At 45.9% G+C, this 21,940-nt stretch overlaps 1 protein-coding gene across 5 annotated transcripts; it reads left to right on the top strand.

The window, feature by feature from the left end:
- The first annotated feature begins 2,368 nt into the window (after positions 1-2,368).
- Positions 2,369-19,734, top strand: LOC148026210 (uncharacterized). Of its 5 annotated transcripts, XM_087693487.1 has the most exons (5): positions 2,374-2,781; positions 3,087-3,228; positions 18,290-18,328; positions 18,954-19,038; positions 19,275-19,734. In XM_087693487.1, exons 1-5 carry the CDS (start codon positions 2,491-2,493, stop codon positions 19,366-19,368), a joined length of 651 nt encoding a protein of 216 aa, XP_087549613.1. In that variant the 5' UTR covers positions 2,374-2,490; the 3' UTR covers positions 19,369-19,734. The 5 variants fall into 5 exon arrangements, 3 of the variants coding, with proteins under 3 accessions (XP_087549615.1, XP_087549613.1, XP_087549614.1); XM_087693488.1 differs by lacking the exon at positions 3,087-3,228 and having other exon boundaries at positions 2,384-2,781; XR_015693198.1 differs by lacking the exons at positions 3,087-3,228; positions 18,290-18,328; positions 18,954-19,038; positions 19,275-19,734 and adding exons at positions 17,053-17,277; positions 17,655-18,201 and having other exon boundaries at positions 2,369-2,781.
- The last annotated feature ends 2,206 nt before the right edge of the window (positions 19,735-21,940 follow it).

The raw sequence follows: 21,940 nt of genomic DNA, 5'->3' as shown, positions 1-21,940 counted from the left end.
CAAATGCAATATGGAGTTCACTCTTCATTTTGCTCTCTCTTTCGTTTGTTTGCGCAAAATAACGTGCTCGGGTTTCGACCTGCGTTTTTTCGTCTGAGTACCGTTGCTGTTAACGTCGCACGCAAATAGCAACGCTAATAGCGACGGTGCTCAGACGAAAAAACATGGACCACAACCCGAGCGACGCTAATAGCAACGCTGCGATTTTGCGTTGGAAAGCGTCATTGTTATGCCTCCGTATCCTTGTAGTGTGAGTTTGCCTACGATAATTCCACTCATGCTAGTATTGGAGTTTCACCCTTTGAGGCTATGTATAGTTATAAGGTGTCCTTAACCACAATCATCTTCAATGAAAGAATCAATCCTTATGGAAAAGAAAAATTGGAAAGAATAGAGACCCTTCTTTAGAAGTGTAAGATGAGTCTTAGAAAAGCCCAATACCAAATGAAGATGTATGTAGGTGAGAAGAGGCGACCTTTAGAGTTCCAAGAAGGAGAATTGGTTTTGTTGAAGGTGCCCAAGTCTCGGTATTCTACTTCAAAAGTTGGATCCAGTAATAATAAGCTTGCTCATAGATTTTATGGTCCCTACTGGATCCTGAAGCGCATTGGAGACTTGGCATATAGATTGGAGCTATCCTCTTCCACTAAGATTCATAATGTATTCCATGTTAGTCAGCTCTATGGTGATCTTGTTGATACAGTTAATGAATTGCCACCTATTGATGAATAATGTCTTATTCAATACATCCTAGAGGCCGTCATAGGTCAGTGTGAGAAAAAGATTCGATCTTGTTCCATCATTGAATATTTGACCAAATGGAGAGGTTTACCACCTGAGGAAGCTTCTTAGAGGTCCGATTCTATACTAGACGAGTTTTCTTACCTACGGGATACATTGGTGGTGGCTAAAGCTTACTGATTTTGGAGCTAGTTATGGTGTAGACATGGACTTGTCAACATATTTTTTAAAAATAATTTTTATTGTACCTAATTTTCAGAATTATGCCACCTACATAGAATCAAAGTACTCTTCAAGAGCTATGTTTTGACATGTGGCATGCTTCGTTTGGATACTTCTACTAGAAGTTATGGCAGATTTGGCTCAGCACGGTTTGTTCTTACACCAAGCTATCTACTTCATTTTGAGTCCATCATTTAAAGACTTTAAAGCTCCAAGTACTTTTAAAGCATTCTTACTTATGTATATAGTTGAGGCTTGCTTCTATTCCTTCATTTCAATCCATGTCTCTCATCTTTCATTCATTTTTCCATTTGTAAAGCTGAAAACAAAGTAGTGCTTTGTTCTATTCATCATTTTTCAATATTTGTAAGTTTGTTTTTGAGGGCAAAAACCCTTAAGACGGAATGGATTGTAAGAAGTTGGGAAGAATAATAGTTTAGTGTGAAAATAATAGTAATACCATGTCACACTGACATAGGTATAAAAGGAGGGGACATGCAAATTTTTTAAATCTTTATGACATATTAAACATTGCTGTCATTCTTCCCATTACCTTGCTCCTAGCTTCAATGGCTTTTTACTTCTTTTTGTCTTTCTCTCTCTTTTGCACTTCTTCTCTCTCTTCTGAAGTCTTCTCTCTCCTCTTTCTCTCTCTCCGGTTTACTTCTTGATAGGGAGCCTAAAAATTGCTATTCTTCTAAGACAAAAAGAGAAGTCTTCTCAAGAGAAGAAAATGAAAGCAAGCTCTATTTTTCCTATTATAATTGTGTTCAAATGTGGATGAAGCCTATTGTGCTCAAATGTGAATGAAGCCTACTAATGTAAGTTGCCTATTGCATCTGTTTTTCTGTATAAAAATCCTTCTGTTATGGTGAAGATTATGGTTTGTAGGAGAGCACATACCCATTACAGCCTAGGTAAATAGTGGAAAGACTTGTAGCTATCTTGATAGCCTGATTGATGCGTATGCACACAGACAGAGAGAGAGAGAGAGAGAGAGAGAGAGAGAGAGAGAGAGAGAGAGAGAGATTTTGAAGCAAAGTAGATTTGTAGTAGGGCCATGATAGTTGGTTTTCACAACAGAGCAAAATAGAATCCAATGCCTTTGTGTAAATGTGGGTGAATATTAAAAAAAAAGGGAAAATCTTAAATTTGGAGCAGGTGGTATTTTTGAATGGTTGGTGAAGTGGCTGGTATACGAGGGCATGCCCTCTCTCCCCCGGGACGACGATGTTGTGAGTAGGGGTAGGTGTATACGCTGTTTGCACCACGGTTCCTCTACAGGCCTTGGTGTGACCCAGCTCTTACACAAACGGAGCGCTGGCGTGAAGTATGGTCTCTAATTACGCTCTCATTGGTTGTCTCGATAGACTTGATGATGTAATCGCTGCGGGGCGCCCAGCGGGGCCCACAAGCAGGAACCACACACTAGGAAAATGAGACGAGCGCAGTCTAGAGAGAGAGAGAGAGAGAGAGAGAGAGAAAGAGAGGAGCAGGAGGACGGAGAGAGGGAGAGGGAGAGGGAGGATGGTTAAAGGCCTGTCTCGAGCTGCTCGAGCGTTTGCATCTTCGCAGAGGGCAAGTAAGCGGAGGGAGGAAGAAGAAGAGGAGAAGAGGGCTGCTTCTTCACACGCTTCGGGACCTCGCTCCTTTTCTTCTGAGGTGAAGGAACTCTGCTGGCAGAAGGCCGAGGTAGTGCCGGGACGAGACCCCGCTCGCTGGCGGCGGGATCCTGTCGGCAACGTCGTCTTCCGCCGCCTCGTCGGATGCTCAGGATGCCTTTGCTATGACTACGATCACATCATTCCCTACTCTAAGGTCAGGCTTCTCTTTCTATTTGCTCTTCAGGATGTTAAGAAGGACCTTTAGATATGCAATATCTGCGCGTGTCTGACATGCCTGATGATGGTAGATACCCCTGTAGCGCTTAATTCAGCAATCATCGTCAGAACGAAGTGTGAGAATGACAACGTCTACAAAAAAAAGACATCCATGGTTTGCGAATCAAAAGATGCCAAGGGGGTCATTTCACACACACACACACACACACACAGAGAGAGAGAGAGAGAGAGAGAGAGAGAGAGAGAGAGAGAGAGTGAGTGAGTGGTGGTAAGCCCTTTCAGGCACCAGAGGCCGTAAGACCTCAAGAGGCAATAAGCCCCCTAAAGTCTGCCATAATGGATCGTGGACATTCCTCCTACCTACTTTCGGGTTCAGTGGCTTCACGGCCCTCGGCTCTGCAATTAGCACCATCAAGAGATAGAGGTTGGTACCCATCCATGGCTCTCCACAAGCTACACACTCCTTCATAATATGCATGACTCCATGAATACAAATTTCACTCCAAGCATTGAGGAGATAATCTTTGATGCTTCTCTCTCCTCTCTCTTTTCTAGTCAACAGTGGAAGGGCACCTCTAGTACTCATCATTGGAAAGATTACATTCCCTCCCTTCACAACAATCGTAGTACTAAATGCCTTTTTTGACTCTCTTGGTAGCTCATAACACGCCGAAAATAGGTTACAACAGCAAGAAAATGCGAAAAATCAGCCACCAAGTGATGGTGTGTATATATCTGAGAATGTAGGCCCATTGCTTATCAATATAGATCATTGGCTAAGAAGGTTTATACATGTTAGAAAGGCAGTCATAGAGGTTTCAGCCATCTTTGGATTGCATTTTATTGATTAATGAAGGTGAGCCTTTGACATTTAGAGAGGCACAGTCATATGAAAACAAGAGAAAGTGGGAGCTTGCTATGTAGGAAGAGATGAATTCTCTATATGTGAATAACACATGGGAGCTTATTGCTTTGCCTAAGGATAGGAAAGCGATTCCTAATAAATGGGTTTATAAGGTGAAATGTATTGATGGGAAGCCTAAATACAAGGCACGCTTGGTTGTTAAGGGCTATACATAGAAGGGATGCATAGAATTCTAGGAGGTTTTTTCACCAGTGGTGAAGATGACTATGCTCCGTGTTTTGTTTTCTCACTGCATCCTTGGATTTAGAGTAGGATTAGATGGATGTGAAGACTGCTTTTCTTCATGGTGACTTGGATGAAGAGCTGTACATAAAACAGTCCGAAGGTTTTGCTATTCTAGGGAAAGAGCATTTAGTTTGTAAGCTGAAATGCAGCTTATATGGACTGAAATAAGTTTCTAGACAGTGGTCTAAAAAGTTTGATACTTTTATGCTTAGCTATGGATTCAAACGCACGCTTGGTTGTTAAGGGCTATACATAGAAGGGAGGCATAGAATTCTAGGAGGTTTTTTTTACCAGTGGTGAAGATGACTATGCTCCGTGTTTTGTTTTCTCACTGCATCCTTGGATTTAGAGTAGGATTAGATGGATGTGAAGACTGCTTTTTTTCATGGTGACTTGGATGAAGAGCTGTACATAAAACAGTTTGAAGGTTTTGCTATTCTAGGGAAAGAGCATTTAGTTTGTAAGCTGAAATGCAGCTTATATGGTCTGAAATAAGTTCCTAGACAGTGGTCTAAAAAGTTTGATACTTTTATGCTTAGCTATGGATTCAAATGTAGTCATGCAGATCATTGCTTATACACTAAAATGGTTGATGATGGAAGTCTTATTGTGCTAGTCTTATATGGGGATGATATGCTGATTGCAGGAAAGCATAAGAGTACTCTACATGCTCTTAAAAGGCAACTGAGTTCAGCCTTCTCAATGAAAGATTTGGGAGCAGTTGAACACATTTTGGGCATGCGCATTAAAAGAGATAGAGGGTAACACTAGTTTCTCTCACAAGACAAGTACGTTAGCAAAGTACTTGATAGATTTAATATGGCCGATGCTAAGCCTCTTGGTGTGCCTTTACCGCCATATACAAAGCTTAGTAAAGCTCATTGCCCGAAAGATAATGCAACTGCTACTGCTATGAAGGGCATACCTTATGCATTACCTTGTAGTTTTTTGATGTACGCCATGGTTGCAACTCGTCCAAACATTGCTCATGCAGTGGGGGAAGTTAGTAGATTCATATCTAACCTTGGCAAACCACATTGGGAAGTAGTGAAATGTATCTTTGGATACTTAAAAGGCACAGTAGACAAGTGCATATGCTATGAAAAGGGTACACCGGAGTTGCAAGGATTATGAGATTCGGACATGGTAGGAGATCTTGACACTAGAAAATCTACGAGTGGGTATGTCTTTACTTTGGCTGGTGGGGCTATTTCTTGGTATTCAAGGTTGCAGAAATTGTAGCACTGAGTACTACAGAGGCTGAATATATTTCACCATAGAAGCTTCAAAGGAAGCTATTTGGCTTGGTCGTTTGGTCAAGGATTTTAGTCTTTCTTTATGTACTCCAATGCTTAGTTGTGATAGTGAGAGTGTAGTATGTTTGGATAAGAATGACATATTTCATGCACCTATCAAACACATAGATGTTCAGTATCACTTCATTCGACAGGTCTTGGATGATGGTCTTGTCACATTGACTAAGGCCAAAACCCAAGATAACCCTGCAAATGTTCTTGCGAAAAGTCTTGTAAATGCTCAGCATGTGCATTGCATTCGACTAGTGGGAGTTGGATAGCTTAAAGGTATCACTTTGTGTCAGAGTGCAGCGGTGCGGAAGCGTAGGACTGAGAGAGAGAGAACGCAGAGAGAGAAGAGAGAGAAAGAGACAGTGGAAGATGAAGATCTGCTATATAAAGTGTGCTGAATACAAAGATATGCAGATATATACACGGGCGTAGTGCGCTGGACTGCGTGTCTCCACCTCGATGATACAACCTGCTGTTCATCTCGAAGTCCGCTGTAGTCTGCACTGTCTCCTGTCTGAAATCTGTGAACAGAGACGGAATCTGCGCGTGCCACTGGTCTGTAATCTGCGAGCAGAGAAGCGTGGGAGACTGCTGGAGAGGTTGGCTATTTATAGCCAGAAAACTGGGCGAAAACAAGGCGCCAGAAAACAGTCGACTGCCTGAACAGGTCGGACTGCCACGGCAGTCCGACTGTGCAGTCCGACTGCATACTGCTGTACCTGTCCGACTGGTCATTGCTGCTCCTGTCCGAGCACCTGCCCTGCTGCTCCTGATCAGGCTGTGATCTCTAATACCCCCTCTCAGAGCCTGGGCAGGGCAGAAGCCTGAGGGATCTGGAATGTCTCCGAAGTAGAGCCTGGGGAAGTGCCTTCGTAAACAAATCTGCAAGATTGTCCTCCGTCTTGCAGTACTCCACAGTGATGGTATCATCCAGAAGCTTTTCTCTGATGAAGTGGTACTGGATCTCTATGTGCTTCGTCCGGGCATGAAAAACAGGGTTCTGTGCCAAGGCAATGCAACTCTCATTGTCACATTGCAGGCACGGGCTCCAATGGAACTGTAGCAGGAGCCCAACTCTCCCCTGGATCTCCAAGAACGGGATGCTCCTCACCCGTTGATAGAGCCGGAACCTCCACAAACCGCACATCTCGACTAGTGTACACATCCGGCTTGACGGGATCATACAATCGATAGCCTTGGGACTGGGAGCTGTAGCCAACAAATACTTGTCTTCGGGAAGCTGCTTCAAATTTATCACGGTGAGCCTTGGGAATGTGAACATAGGCATCACACCCAAAGACCCTAAAGTAAGAAACATCTGGCTTAGTCCCAAAGTAAGCCTCAAACGGGGTCATCCCATCAACGGCCGAAGTGGGGGATCGATTAAGGATGTGGACTGCAGTAGCCACAGCCTCGGCCCACAGAACCTGAGGGGTCTGTCGGTGCTCCATTATGGTGCGCGCCATCTCGATCACACTGCGGTTTTTCCGTTCAAGAATGCCATTGTCTTGAGGAGTGTTGGTATTGGCAAACTCTTGGTGAATACCTTTATCTGCACAAAACTGAGCAAACTCATTAGAAACAAATTCACTGCCCTTGTCGGATTGCAAGGTTTTCAACTTCCGGCCCGATCGGTTCTCCTCAAAGAGAAGCCAATCCTTGAAGTGTGAGAAAGCTTCTGACTTTAATGCCAAAAAATAGGCCCATGTCATCCTGCTGTAGTCATCTACGATCAGCATGAAGTACGAGCTCCCACGCAAGGACTCATTCCTCATAGGGCCACATAGATCCGTAGATACAAGCTCCATCGGTGAAGTAGACCGCCGCGAAGGTGTGTGGGGAATGGCATCCCTATGTTGCTTCCCCCGAATGCAGGAGACACATGGCTGCTAGCTCACCACTATATCCGGCAACCCTCGAACAAGCTGTCCACGTGACGCCCTCCGAAGATAATCATAGTTGAGGTGACCAAACCGAGCATGCCATAACTTTGACTGTGACTGTGAGGTAAGAAGAAGAGTAGAGAGGGCGGTGGAAGACTTCAATTTATAGATGCCGTTCTCCTCATATCTGGATGATAGAACCTTCCTTGACTCACGATCAAGGACTCGCACCGAGTTAATGTCAAACTCCACCAAAAGGCCAAGGGAGCAAATCCTATGAACTGAGAGGAGATGGTACCCTAAGCCTGGTACATGCAAAACCTCTGAGGCATGGGTACCACCTCGTCCATCTGGAATAAGCTGCATCTTACCCCGTCCTGCAATAGATACTGAAGAGCTATCTCCAATGAGAATCTGCCCACGCAAGGGTCGCAACTGGCAACACCATCTGATGAAGGAGTCATGTGCCGGGAGGCACCACTATCAACGATCCACTCTCGAACCTGGGGAGCCGTCATGGCAGCGTCAGAAGCATTCGGTGAAGAGTCCTCAATGACAGCTAGATGAAGAAATGCAGCTGATGAGGGTGCAGCCACCGCTCCAGAATCCTTTGTGTCCTTCTTGTTGGTGTCCTTCTTGTCTTTGTTAGGGCAATCCTTCTTCCAATGGCCAGTCTTTCCACAAATGTGACATCTGGATTCTTTGTCGTTGTCCTTGTCCTTGTCCTTCTTTGACTTGTTATCCCCTTCTTCTTCTTTTGGTCCTTCCCCTTCTTCTGAGAGGCTTGACCTGTTAGCGCCTTCGACTTGGAAGCATTCTGTCCCTTTAGCTGTTCCTCTTGGTCCAAGACCATAGGAACCAACTCTTCCCACCGAAGAGTAGACTCTCGCCCCGAAGCAATAAGGGCAGAGTAGAATGTACCGAATCGTGGCGGCAATTGGGACAATAGTGTGATCGCCATGTCTTCGGAGGAAATCGGCTTCCCCACATTCTGAACCTGCATCTGAAGCTGCCCTAGCTTGTTAATGTACTCCCGCAGCGAAGAAGACTTGTTTACGGACAAGGTCCGCATCTGTACCTCCAAAGAAACCCGCTTCATAAGGGTCATCCGATTGTACATCTGATCTGTGAGAGTGCGCAACGGAAGAAGAACACGAACACAGAGGAGAGGAGAGAGGAAGCAGAGAATGAAGGAAGAAAGTCTGCACTGACTAAGATGAATGCTGAATACACTGGAATGGACAGAACAGTCCCTGCACGCAGCCCGGAGCGTCAGTGAGGGAACCAGGACAGACTGGAAGCAGTGGCAGCACCAATGCCGGAGACGGAGACGGAGACGGAGGGAGCAGTGCTGTACCTGCAGAGAGCAATACTGGACTGACTGGGGGGGCTGATATAAATAGCCCCCAGGCCAGCAAACTGGCCGACCAGCCAAACTGGCCGACCTGGCCAGATTTGGCCGACCAGCCAGATCTGGCCGACTTTGGCCAGATCTGGCCGACTGCCCAGAAAATGGGCAGTCTGGACAAAAACCAGCCCAGCGGCTGGAACAATCCCAGGGCTGCATGCTGACTAGAGCAGCCACAAAAATGTCTTGACAGAGCTCCTCTGTCTCCTGTCAGACTCTGACAGGAGCTCACAACCAGGAGATGACAGACTGAGACTGAAGAAGAGCAGGCTAACACCCCCTCTTAACTCCTGGGAGAGTCTGAAGACCCAAGAACCGCATGTGATGAAGCAAAGAAGCCTGAGGCAACGGCTTCGTAAAGAGATCAGTTGCATTGGCCGCCGTAGGACAATAGACCACCACCAGCTCCGAATCCACGATCCGCTCTCGAACATAGTGATACTGAACCTCAATGTGCTTCGTACGAGCATGAAACACCGGGTTCTTGGCCAGAGCAAGAGCACTCTGGTTATCCACGCGTAGCTCCGTAGGGCCGGTCTGGGAACAGCCAATCTCCGCGAGTAAGCGACGGAGCCAAACTGCCTCCATAGCGGTCGAACACAGGGCCCGATACTCAGCCTCTGTAGAAGAAAGTGCCACAGTAGGCTGCTTCTTGCTGCTCCAAGAGACAGCACCAGATCCAAGGGTGAAAGCATAACCTGTAGTGGATCATCTCGAATCCACATCACCTGCCCAATCAGAATCACTTCATCTAGAAAGGGTAATCCCATCTCCATACATGATCCCGAAGGATCGAGTCCCCTGTAAATAGCGAAGAACCCGCAAGGCCGCCTGCCAGTGATCCTGGGTAGGAGTTTGCATAAAAGAAGACAATAAAGCCACCACAAAAGAGATATCCGGCCGAGTGTGAAGCAGCCAGATAAGAGAGCCGACAAGGCACCTGTAACGGGTGGGATCGGTAAGAGGAACTCCAGCTGTCAAAAGCTTGGACTCAGGGTCCATGGGGCATGAGATAGGCCGACACTCAGCCATATCAAACTCCGAAAGAAGCTCGGAGATGTACCTGTGCTGCGAGATAAAAATGCCCTGTGCCATCTGATAGATCTCCAGACCTAGAAAGAAGTGAAGGATCCCTAGATCCGTCATGTCAAACTCCTGCTGAAGAATGGACCGTGTATGCTCCACCTGCTGAGTGTCGCTCCCTGTAATGATAAGATCATCCACATACAAGATGAGGAACACCGAAAGAGAATCCACAACCGTAAGTAGAGGTTGGGATCATAAGCGGAGCGCGCAAAGCCACTCTGTAAAAAGAATCGGTCAATCCGCTGGTACCAAGCACAAGGAGCCTGCTTTAGGCCATAAAGAGCCTTCCGCAGCCGGTAGACATGATCCTCCTTCCCCTGCACAAGAAAACCAGGAGGCTGTGAAACATAAATCTCCTCCTCAAGAACACCATTTAGAAAAGCAGACTTGACGTCCATCTGATAGACAGGCCAACGGTGGTGAGCAGCAAGAGCCAAAAGAACTCGGATGGTGGTCATCCTAGCTGTAGGAGCAAAGGTCTCAAAGTAGTCCAACCCTGCACGCTGAGCAAAACCCTTGGTAACAAGCCTAGCTTTATGCTTGTCCAAGGAGCCATCTGCAAGATATTTGGTCTTAAAGACCCACTTCACACCAATCACCTTCCGTTTCGCGGGACGCGGTACAAGCTCCCACGTATGGTTTCGCTCGATGGAGTCGAGCTCGGCCTGCATAGCCTGTCTCCAAATATCCTGTGCAAGAGCCTCCTCTACAGTGGAAGGCTCGGAATCCTGAAGAATCTGTGACATAAGAGCATAGTTCACACATAGTGAACTGTCCCGTTGGGCCTATAAACGTGCTGATCGACGGGGACCTGTAGAAGAAGCAGGAAAGTGAGTAACACCTGAATCCTGCATGAGCCGGCGATACCATAAAGGAATCCTGAGAGACTCCTGCGGCGGCTGTGAGGGAGACCGGGGGGCCTCCGGAACCTGTAAAGCACCCAAATCGGAGAGGGACTCCCCCTCACCGAGTGAAGGTAGATCCTCCGCATCTGAAGAAGGCTGTATATCCCGCGAAGATCCCGAAGTGGCGGTAGAAGAGCTCGTAGTAGACAAAGGCACATCCACCAAGGGGGAAAGGGAAGCCGAAGGAGGAGGAATAGGGGGGGTGCTAAGAGGCATCCTGGAAGGAAGTGAAGGGAGAGAAGGTGGGGGGGGGGGGGGGTCCGTCGATGATGAAGAAACATCTGTAATGGAACCATCAATCGGATCCTCAGAGGCCGAAGCCTCATCAAAGATCACATCCCTGCTCACCTCAACCGTCCGCGTCGTCGGGTCATAGAGCCGATATCCCTTCGTGGTCGTGCTATAACCAACGAAGATAAGCTTTCGCGACTTAGAGTCGAACTTCATCTTCCTCTTCTTCTTGTCCACATGGACAAAAGCATCGCACCCAAAGATGCGAAAATGGGACACGGAAGGCTTCTTTCCAAAGAAAGCCTCATACGGAGTCATGTCTTGTAATGCCGAAGTCGGAGAGCGGTTGCGAATATGCACCGCTGTAGCCACCGCCTCACCCCAAAGGAAATGAGGAAGACTCCTATGCTCCAGCATAGATCGGGTCATCTCAATCATGGTCCGATTCGCATGCTCCACCACACCATTCTCTGATGGTGTGTTCGGATGGGAATACTCCACCCGAATACCATGATCCCTGCAAAACTGAGAGAAAAGATGAGAAGTGAACTCTCCACCGTGATCAGCTCGAACACCACGAACCTTGGAAGTGGTTTGGGTCTCCACAAACACCTGCCACTCACAGAAACGGGAGTACGCCTCGCTCTTGTACTCCAAGAAATAAGGCCACACATAACGACTAAAGTCGTCCACAATCAGCATCAAATACTTGGCCTTCCCAAGGGAGGCCGTGCCCATAGATCCGCAAAGGTCGGTATGAACCAACTCAAGCGGAGAAGTAGCCCGCCTAGTAGCAACCTGCGGGTGAGGCTGCCGGTGCTGCTTGCCCCTCAAGCAACTAGGGCATAAAGTGTGAAGAGGAGGGAAATCAGGAAGGCCCTCCACCATCTTCCTCCTAGAAGCCCGGCGAAGTGAATCGAGGTTCAAATGACCATACCGAGCATGCCAAAGCAGCCCAAGCTCATGGGAAGTCCGCGCAGCCAAGGCTGTGAGCGTGTAAAGCCCACCCTCCTGAGTACCTGTCCAAAGAGCATCACCTGTAGAAGCATCCTCCACTGTGACTGCATCCTGTGTAAAAACGACTCGGGTATCTAGCTGAGTAAGACCATGCACAGATAATAGGTTAAAACCCAAATCAGGGACATAGAGAACTTTGGCGGAGGAAGACCGCCTGTCAGAAAACATAGGTAAAGTCCCCACTCCGCGAACAGGAACTGTAGAATTGTCACCAATGGTGACTGTACCCCCTCTGGAACGAAGATCCTGAAGCCAATCCTGACGGAAGGTCATATGTGAAGATGCGCCACTGTCGACGAGCCAAGGCTTCTCCTGTGTGGTAAAAGCTAGGGCAGTGTCTTCCTCAACAAAGAGATGCACAAACGCAGATTCTGTTGTGGCTGGGGCCGCCTTCGAGTCCTTCTCCTTAGGCTTCAAATGGGGATACTTCTGCCAACACTTCTCCTCGGGATGAGTGCCCTTCCCACAATGGGGACACTTGGGCTTCTTCTCCTTCGCATCCTTCTTGTCCTCCTCCTTCTTGTCCTTGGCCTTCTCCTTCTTTTGTTTCTTCTTCTTGCCGCCACCTGTGCCAGCCGTAAATGCCTTGGTGGAGCCACTGGCTCCCACCTCTTTGAGTCGCTCGTCATGCTCCAAGACAAGCGGGGAAAGCTCCTCCCATAGGAGTGTCTCACGGGTCCTCGAAGTGATGAGGCTGGTGTAGAAGACATCATAACGGGGTGATGGCAGCTGAGTCAACAGAATCATCGCCATATCCTCAGACGATATCAGACGACCAAGAGAGGCTAGCTCGCCTCGCATATCCTCCATCTTCGTGATGTGCTCCTTCATGGAAGAAGAACCATCAAGACTGAGCATCCGCAACTTCTTCTCCAGGGAAATCTTGTGGGCAAATGTCTTGTGCTGATACAAAGACGCAAGCTTTGTCCATACTTCCGCCGCGGTCTTTAGCCTGTGAACATGTACAAGGACAGAATCATGTAGACTCATAAAAAGAAAGGAACGGGCTCGAGAGTTGAGCCTATCCCATAAGGCTGCACGGTCCATAGAGGTGCCATCGGACAAATCCACGGGGGGTCGGATGATGGGCGAAGAAACAAGCTCCCAAAGGTCAAAGGTATCAAGGATGCAAGCCACCTTGCATGACCATAGGGAGTAGTTGGAACCATCCAACTTATCGTCCTTCGGAAAGGAAGGGAGAATCGGCACCTGTATATAGGGAATCAAGGAAGGCATCTGCACATCTGAAGCAGTCTTCACTGAAGAGACCTTCGCAGTAGATGGAACCCTCTGAGATGCATGGACTGAAGAGGGACGAGTGCGAGGAGGTTCTTCTCGATGTCGAACTTCACGATAATCCCGCCTCCGCTCAGAGGAATGATGAGAGAGAAGCTCATCTCTGAGTCTTCAAAGCCTGAAAACTGGTAAGACATCTTCCAATCTGCAAAATACCAAAGAAAGTTGTGCCGCTGTCGAAATAGGACCAGCAATGTGGTCACCAACCACCAAGACGCAGGCAGAGAGTGCCTACAAACACCTGGATTTGCAAAACGCAAAGAGATCTGATGTCGAACAGCAGAAAAGAGACCACCAGCACCAGGAAACAGCCCGGACAGAGGTCGCCAGCAGGAAAGGAGCCGCCTGGGGGGGAAGCGACCTGCAGAGCAGCAAAACGCAGCCTGTAGGGAGGTCGCCCAGCAGCAGGAGAGGCCGCCTGGCTGCAAACGCAGGGTTGCTGCGTCGCTGGATGACGTGGCAGCCTCTGCAGTCAGCGTGGACAGCAAACGCAGGCTGAACAGCCTCCTGATGCAGTCGCCTGGCTGTGATGGATCTGTTGGCAGCCTCTTGAAGCAGTCGCCTGGCTGTTGTGGATCTGTTGGCAGCAGCAGTAAGGTATATCTCTCCTGAAGGTATGTCCTCCGTGCTCTCAATCAGGCGATGATACCATGTGAGAGTGCGCAACGGAAGAAGAACACGAACACAGAGGAGAGGAGAGAGGAAGCAGAGAATGAAGGAAGAAAGTCTGCACTGACTGAGATGAATGCTGAATACACTGGAATGGACAGAACAGTCCCTGCACGCAGCCCGGAGCGTCAGTGAGGGAACCAGGACAGACTGGAAGCAGTGGCAGCACCAATGCCGGAGACGGAGACGGAGGGAGCAGTGCTGTACCTGCAGAGAGCAATACTGGACTGACTGGGGGGGCTGATATAAATAGCCCCCAGGCCAGCAAACTGGCCGACCAGCCAAACTGGCCGACCTGGCCAGATTTGGCCGACCAGCCAGATCTGTCCGACTTTGGCCAGATCTGGCCGACTGCCCAGAAAATGGGCAGTCTGGACAAAAACCAGCCCAGTTTGGGCTGGAACAATCCCAGGGCTGCATGCTGACTAGAGCAGCCACAAAAATGTCCTGACAGAGCTCCTCTGTCTCCTGTCAGACTCTGACAGGAGCTCACAACCAAGAGATGACAGACTGAGATTGAAGAAGAGCAGGCTAACATGATCAAGCTCTAGCCATATCTCCCGAGCCACCGTCAAGTGCTCGATGTGAGCTATCACGGCTGCAGTACAAGATAGAAAAAGAAAGGAACGAATCCTGGCATTCAGTTTGTCCCAATGAGACTGAGCCTTGGCCAACTCTGCACGAGCATCGGAAGAGAGTTTGGACTCATCTCTTACGGAGGGCCGGTCGATCTCCTCCTGTACAAGCTCCGCTAAATCATAGGACTCAAGGATGGCCAACATCATGACGTGCTAAATACGGTAGTTGTCTCCGTCGAGCTTCTGATCTGCGGGAAGAGCCGGTAAGACAGCGCACCTTTCGGTCCATAATCGACTGGAACTCCAAGTCAATCTCTGTAGACATCTTCACCTGTAATGCCTTCACAAACGCAAAAGCAGCCCCCTCTGACTGTGAAAACTCAGCCTGCTAAGGCTCTTCCGCGTCCTGAAACTTCTTCACCCGCCGGAGGCGATGAAAAAGCAAAACCTGCACTTGTAGGCTGAAAACTCAAACTTCCTCTGCGTCAAACAGCAGTAAACAGTAGCAAATCCACCACCTGGACTCCTTTCCTGCGCGCCCACGCTCGCTTCAGCCTTGTTCCAAGGCGCAGCCCTCCTGTCTGCCATCAAACGCTGAAAACACAAATTTGTGTCGCGATAGAAACTCCTCTTCAGGTTGGTTCTGCGCTCAGTCAGCCCTCTAACATTGCTCTGATACCATGTCAGAGTGCAGCGGTGCGGAAGCGTAGGACTGAGAGAGAGAGAACGCAGAGAGAGAAGAGAGAGAAAGAGACAGTGGAAGATGAAGATCTGCTGTATAAAGTGTGCTGAATACAAAGATATGCAGATATATACACGGGCGCAGTGCGCTGGACTGCGTGTCTCCACCTCGACGATGCAACCTACTGTTCACCTCGAAATCCGCTGCAGTCTGCACTGTCTCCTGTCTGAAATCTGCGAACAGAGACGGAATCTGCGCGTGCCACCGGTCTGTAATCTGCGAGTAGAGAAGTGTGGGAGACTGCTGGAGAGGTCGGCTATTTATAGCCAGAAAACTGGGCGCTAGAAAACAGCCGACTGCCTGAACAGGTCGGACTGCCACATGGCAGTCCGACTGTGCAGTCCGATTGCATACTGCTGTACCTGTCCGACTGGTCACTGCTGCTCCTGTCCGACTGCACCTGCCCTGCTGCTCCTGATCAGGCTGTGATCTCTAACACTTCGGGCCTTTAAGTGGGAGGTTGTTGGGTGTAATTGGGTGTGAAGTCCCTTTGGGTGTAAACTCATTAATCTCCGTGTGTATAAACTTAGGGGTGTGAACACATCCTTATTTGTACCCTAACATATAAATACATTTTTATTCTTTGCGTACCAAAACACACTGGTACACTCACATTTGAATTCTCTCACTCTCACTCTCAGCTCTGTTCGTGCTCATTTTTGCATCGCACTCCATTGCACTCTGTTACAACATATACCGAGATATAAGACAATATAGAAACAATAGTGAGTCACTAGCTATGTGGGCATTGGCTCCCTCTCTCCACAAAGGTGGAGAGTAACTAAGAGGCAATGAACATGGAAGAAGAACAAATAATGAATAGTACAATGCTCAATGCAGTACACACACTAGGGTGAATGAATGCAAAACCTCGAACTCCCATGTCTCTAAAGGACCGGGATAGAGAGATGAGTTGGAGAGTGTGCCATCCTTTGAGATTTTGAATGGATCATGAAACACAATAGCTAGCCCTCGTATGTGAGCAGCAGCTGCTATGCAAACGCAGATTTGTGTCTAGATCAGGCTGAAAGAGGCAGTGACAGCTTGTAGAAGGAGGGAACATGTTGAGAATGAAGAGGATGATGTAGGTGACAGCTGGGACTGCAAAACACAGCCTTTTGCTACCCTTGGTAAGGTTGGTGACTGCTGCAATCTGCACAAACAGGCTGAGGAAGTCATGTAGTCATCTTGATCCACTTTGTCATCACTGACTCTCTCGCTCGCTCAACCTTGATTCTAGAAATGAAGGTGCGAGGCTCATTGTGTCATCATTTAATTCTCTCCATTCTTTGTGTTTTTGAGTCCATTTATTGTTAGTATTTTGTTGTATGAGTAGTAGCAAACAGCCAGGGCATTGGCAAGTGAAAAGGTGGTAGGCATACTGACATATGGACAACATTCGATTGTCTAGGTCAGGAAGTTAGGTTTGGAGGTCAATGGCCATGGCAACCGGTGGCCATCATTGAAGCATAGCCAATTCCGAAGTGTGGACAAGCAAGGTGGGTGCAAGGGTCACTAGGGAGCCTGATGACAAAATTGGATGAGCAGGTTGAGGGTCACATCAGTAGCAGTCCGGTCAGTTATGAATAGTAGCAAACAGCCAGGGCATTTGCAAGTGAAAAGGTGGTAGGCACAGTGACATACTAACAACATTCGATTGTCCGGGTCAGGGAGTTAGGTTTGGACGCCAGTGGCCATGGCAACCAGTGGTGCTCTAGGCTGTATGATGCTAAAGGTAAGAGTCAGATGATGCAAATGAAAACTGGAATGAGAGTGTAGCATCACTTGTACAAATCCCAAATGTGAGCAGTCCACCAGCAGTCAAGGCAGGGTATCAGAATGCAAGGAAAAATCTGCAAGTTGGTGTCGAGGATGAGGAAAAATCTACTTTTTGGATGGTAACAGAAGTTTGGGCAGCAGAGGCTGCATTTATGGTGCAAACAGCTGATTTTTGATGTCAGGTTGCTGTGTGGCAGGTTGAAGCAGCAGAGTGGGCGGGGGGGTGCAGTTGCCAGGCAGCAAAGGTTGCAATTTGGGAGATTGAAACCAGCATGTATAGCAGGAGCAGTAGCTTATGCACAGGTCCTGTTGTGGGTGAGGAAGGCCTGTGCCAACAATGGCAGCAGTCTTGAAGACAAACATGAACTATCGTGGCAGCAGTGGGGGGGTTCAATGGGAGCTATCTTGAGTTTTAGGCTTTTGTAAGTATTTGGGCATTTAAGTTGATATTTTATGGCTACCAGTGGACCCCAGCATTTCCAGCTTTTTCTATACAAGGGCTGCTTGTTACATGATGGTGGGGTCTGTCAAATTACAAAGCATGAGCTGCATTTGTGTTTAGGCATTCTAGTTTCTTTCAGCACGTTTATGCTTTTATGTCCTTTGCTACTCATCAACTGGAAGAAAGGAGAGAAAGCAGGTCCATGCTAATCCTGTGGTAAGCATGGCTTTGAAAACATGTCAAACATTAAAACCCCACTTAAAAAGAGTTTAATACAGCTCCCTTGAATTTTTTGCAATATTCAAGAAGTTGACCTAAATGACAGTTGACTAAACTAATGCTCCATATTTTATGCAGAGGGTGAGCAGAAAATTAGTAGTAAGCCTCAGGAAAGATTACTTGGTGCACAATGTGTATTACCTTTGTGTTACTTTTTGGTGTCAAGTCAGTAGCGTACAGCATCGAAGTGTTGGGATGCTAGCAGGCTGCAAGATTACCCTTGGATTTTGCAGAATGATGAATTTGCAGTCATTATTCTCAATCATCATGTTGGCCGGTTTGCATCTTGGTAATCTGATCAGTCATGGGACAGTATCTCAATCTGATCAGTTGTGGAAAGGTTTTCTCATATTGATAGTTTTGAAGCAACTGCATGTTCACCTGTCAATGGAAGTGCATGAGCATAGGAAGTTAGTGGAGTTGTAGCAACTTCCATTGATCTCAGAGTTGCCCCTCTTCCAGTTAAAAAAATCTTCTTCAACACAGAAAAATGTTGTACCTGCTTGTGCTTTGGTTGCAACCTAACGTGAGGTTTTTATTCTTTGCTTTAGTTTGATGCATGTGGTACCTGAAGTGGTGCTAAATAGCTTGTCCAGATAAGCAGTATTATCACACTTATCTTATGACATTGGTAAGGCGTAACAAGACTAGAAGCGTTTATAAATATATTTATTTTGGGAGTGCTAATCTACAAGCATTGTGGTAACATGCAGGGAGGAGCAAGCATACTCGAGAACTGTCAAATAATGCAGGTGAGGCTGCAGTTTCACATCAGTCCACCTGCCATAATTTCTTGATGACTCTAACAAGAATCCCTTCTGAGAGAATTAAGTTGAATAACTATCCCCAGCTAGATCAAATTGATGATCAGGCATTAACCGAATATTTTTGAAGTAACTCCCATTTCAGTTCATCCTCTTGATGAATCAAACATTTCTTTCTTTTCAAATTAGGAACAAACTTTAGCCAATTGATTGATCGTGACTGGGGTTTCTGCATGTTTCAACTTGTATAAGGGTACAAAATGGAATGTAAAATACATATCTGTTACTTAGATCTCCCCCCCCTCTGAATAATGAACAAGAAGATTTCTTCTTGCACTCTCTAGTTCTCTTTACTGGAAAAGGGTAGTAAAGCAAAGCTAAGATATGAGCACATCTAATAGCAACCATTACTTCCCAGAAGGAACAACTACATACTTGTTTAGAAAGATCCTAGATTGGGTGCAATCACAGCCTCAGGGACAGCAAAGTGTACCTAATCATAGGTGTTTCCAAATTACGTACTAAGGCTTAATGTTTAACTTATGCAAGTGAAATCCCTGGTAATTTTCTTGCTGGTTAAGTAACTCTTTCTGACCTGAGATGCCTCTTTCAGGCTACAGCAAACCGAGCAAAAGGCAATCGGCGAGATGTTTCAAAGACAGAGTTAGCTCAAAAGAGTGCCTATTGTCGTCTGTCAGGTATTTGCAAGCAACCCAGACTAATCCCCAAAGCATTTAGTTCCTAGCATTATGAACATAAAAATTTGGAAGAAGTCTTTAGGCAAGTTATGAATATGCCAGGAAAGCACTGTATGTAGGCAATACGATTGGTTGCTGAAAAAGAAGATAATAATGAATCTACTAAAAAATGACACAGAAATAACAGCATAAATTGGCAGCTCTTAACACATTCATAGTGTTCTAATGTGGCACAGGAAGGGACATGGATGCAGTGGAAATATCTGCCTATGGCGATGTACATCAGGAACAAGGGGGATGCCTTATACAGTAAAGCATTTATGTTTATAGATCCAAACTTGCACCATTCATTACGTCTTTATGAAAATGTACCTCAAGATGATAATGAACCCCACAGGTTGTGCCTTACTTATCCCAAGCAATCGCCACATCACATTATCATCGCTTTTGAGAAAATTCACATCTTGAGGCTCTCTTATGTATTATTATTCATATTTGGCAAGCTTTTGTATAATTCAATTACTTCTCAGTCTATTTTCTTGATTAGCCCAGCAGCAATTTCTCAATCTCTTGGAGCTCTTGTGGTAGATCATGTTACATGGGTTGAGCATCTCTCTACATGGTCACTCTAGCAGTCTGTGTGTTTCCAAAAGTGTGTAGTTATATGAAGAGCAGATGTCTTTCCTGGTTACCAGACTGACATGTTTCACACACTTTATGAAATTATGCAACTCTTTTGAGTTTCTCCTCTATGGCACCTATGGACTACTCTCTTAGTTTGTAGCTCTTGACGTTCTTTGTTTCATGCTATGCTTTACATGGACAGATTTGCCACCTCCTCTAATATTTTCTCCAACTCCTCTTCTTACATTAGGGCTTCATACAATTTTCTCAGCTTTTCTTTTTCACTTCTCTACCTCTTTTTCTTGAGTTGCAACTTCCTCTTTATGTCACTCTTCACATGCAGCACGAGTGGTTATCACTCCACCTTCTTTTTGTTTTGTTTCTCGTTTATTTAGGTTAGTACTCCTCCAAAGTTTCACTAGCTTTCTTGGTGACTTCAATTGCTTTTGGTCCATATTCATGAAAAATTGAGATTTAAATGAAAATGAGTTGTAAGAATTTCAAAGAACCCTTTAAAATCTAAAGGACATTTAGAATTTTGAACTTTACTAACTTTTTAGATATAACAACGATAAATGTATATTTGATTTAAAAATTTCTTCACATTTTTAGTTTTTATATTTGCTACCAATTAGAGGTCATAAAGCTAGAACTTTATGATACTATAGAGGATTGGGAAGAGCTTATGTAAGTCTACCATTATTTTCTTATTATCAAAGCAGGTATACTTCAATGTCATTGAGACTATGGGTGGTGCTTATGCATTAGGAAATAGATTTGTGATCTCTATGATAACCAGAGTCCTACAACACAATTGTATTGGCTTAAGAAACTCATGGATCTTTGTTTAAACGAAGGGACATTTATGTCTTCTCACATAAATGAGTTTCATTCCATTTTTAGTCACCTTACTTTGCATAGGGCCTAAAGTTTGAGGAGAACCTTAAGTTTTTTTTTTTTGCTTATCACATTACCTGGGTCTTGGGATACATTTCACACTGTTATGAGTGCAAACCCTCCTGATGATAGCTTTAAGCTCAATGATGTAGAGGGTACTTTGTTTATCGAACAAGTAAACATGAAGAATGTTAATGTAGCTTGTACTTGTAATGTGCCCAACTAAGATGTCATCGACATCACGCTTTAGTGGTCCATCTAGATATTTTCCTAGGTGATGCTGCTTAGTACTCTTTCGAATAATGCAAGGTTTGTTGCTTAGGCTCTCTTGAGTCCACCTCACTATGGAAAGTCTTGGCCGTTGCCACAAGAATCGGCCTGATTTTTGAATTCCTAAAGTGAGCTAAGGTCACCTATCAATTTAACTAGTGTTGATCCTCGATTATCTACTTGTGCTAGATCACTCAAATCGAAGCTGACTTATGTTGCACTTAGTTCAAGGAGAGTGAGAAACGAGGGGGAGTATAGACACATCAACCTCTTTGCCCATAGGTCAAAGTCTCACTCCATTCCCTTTTGTGCTAATTGATTTTACTTGGTCGATGTTATCTATAATATAGCATGTTGAACTATGGAGAAGCTCTCAGCTTACCGATACCACCCTGCCTTAGGATGGATTCATTGGGAATCTTACCTTCCTACTTCTCTCGATTGGACAAATTTAGTTAACTAATTACCTAAGACATTTATGTTGAACAAATAAATTAGCATATTTAATTAGCCTTTTAAATAGTAGTGTTCATTCATGTAAATTAAATCACAGCACACAAATAAGAACAATAGTCCTTTTAAATAAAGTTTTTATTTGTTAAAGAGTCTTATACAAGTATCCACCTCTTGCCCATACGGAAGAACGACCTGAAGGTCTTATTTCTACCAAGATTCTGTCCCTAACTAGTAACGGGGCCCTTAGGAAGTCCATCCTGAGTCATACAGGGGTTTGCATGGTTCTTAGGAGCCTAAGGGGTTTATTAGCCATAATCCTCCTAGCACCCTCATCTCCTCTTACATAAGGCTTCCCTATGGAGCAATCTCTTGCTAACCAGGTTGGTTTGAGCTCTTCGAGGTAGTAAAAAACCAACCCCCTTGGTAAAGGGTTTTGCAGCTAGCCTTGGGAGAGATCTAGCACGATTCCTTTTATCCTATTGTAAATTAGATATAATCAAACAATGACTGACTCCTACCAACATGAGAGGAGCAAATTAAAGAACAAAAGAGTGTGAGTGCTTGAAGAGAGAGAGGGAGAAGGCTTACCTTTTAGCACACCCCAAGGCATGATCATAATGCGCATCCCTAGGCAATTGACTACAACTTATCTAAA

Source organism: Lygodium microphyllum, chromosome 14, assembly GCF_053477565.2.
Source record: "Lygodium microphyllum isolate KBCC chromosome 14, Lygodium_microphyllum_v1.1.10, whole genome shotgun sequence".
In the NCBI taxonomy this organism is placed as follows: Eukaryota; Viridiplantae; Streptophyta; class Polypodiopsida; order Schizaeales; family Lygodiaceae; genus Lygodium; species Lygodium microphyllum.
This window is presented reverse-complemented; position numbering and strand designations above follow the sequence as displayed.

Coding starts and splice junctions, on each gene's coding strand:
- LOC148026210 (XM_087693487.1), top strand. CDS start 2,491: ATGGTTAAAGGCCTGTCTCGAGCTGCTCGAGCGTTTGCATCTTCGCAG. Junction 2,782..3,086: donor ACATCATTCCCTACTCTAAG/GTCAGGCTTCTC, acceptor AAGCCCTTTCAG/GCACCAGAGGCCGTAAGACC. Junction 19,039..19,274: donor TGCCTATTGTCGTCTGTCAG/GTATTTGCAAGC, acceptor AATGTGGCACAG/GAAGGGACATGGATGCAGTG.